General features: G+C 28.7%; 1 protein-coding gene across 2 annotated transcripts in view; it reads right to left on the reverse strand.

Annotated features, from left to right (window-relative positions):
• Positions 1-248: 248 nt before the first annotated feature.
• The window catches only part of LOC106681185 (uncharacterized), a 12,168-nt gene continuing 11,931 nt past the window's right edge, over positions 249-485 (reverse strand). For both annotated transcript variants that reach the window (XM_014421377.1, XM_014421378.1), the window contains one exon: positions 249-442. In XM_014421377.1, coding sequence (XP_014276863.1) covers positions 305-442 — 138 coding nt within the window. In that variant the 3' untranslated portion in view covers positions 249-304. The remainder of the gene's footprint in view (positions 443-485) is intronic.

Genomic DNA, 485 nt, shown 5'->3' on the forward strand with positions numbered 1-485 from the left:
AAAGTTCAATAAGCTTCCTGTTTAAACAAATATATCGAAACGAAAATTAGGCAAAGATAATAAATAAATTAGTTTAATTCTAATGAACCTCTCAGTGTAAATGTTGAGGTACATTTGCCATTTCTAATAGCAATATGATGATTAGGTATGTACTATAAGATACCTGGTATTTTTGATGATATCCTAATAATCAAGAAATGTGGATAGAACCTTTGGTTGGTTGAAATATTTTTAAAAAAATGCATATGGTCATTATCTATGTTATAATCACAGTAACATTTTATTTTTAACAATTATCAATCCATTACATTACATTAGAGTCCTGGCAAAGACATTTCGGACAACGAATGTTCCATGGATCTTCAATAAGGAATACATCTACCGAACTAAAATCATATTTTGCAAGGTCATAGTAGCACCTTGGGCGGTCAGGAAGAAGTTGCTAAAAAAACAAAAAAATAAGTTTTTAGAAAAATATTCATTTT

The sequence above is a fragment of the Halyomorpha halys genome, unplaced genomic scaffold (assembly GCF_000696795.3).
Source record: "Halyomorpha halys isolate HHAL.00 unplaced genomic scaffold, Hhal_1.1 Scaffold316.1, whole genome shotgun sequence".
Lineage (NCBI taxonomy): Eukaryota > Metazoa > Arthropoda > Insecta > Hemiptera > Pentatomidae > Halyomorpha > Halyomorpha halys.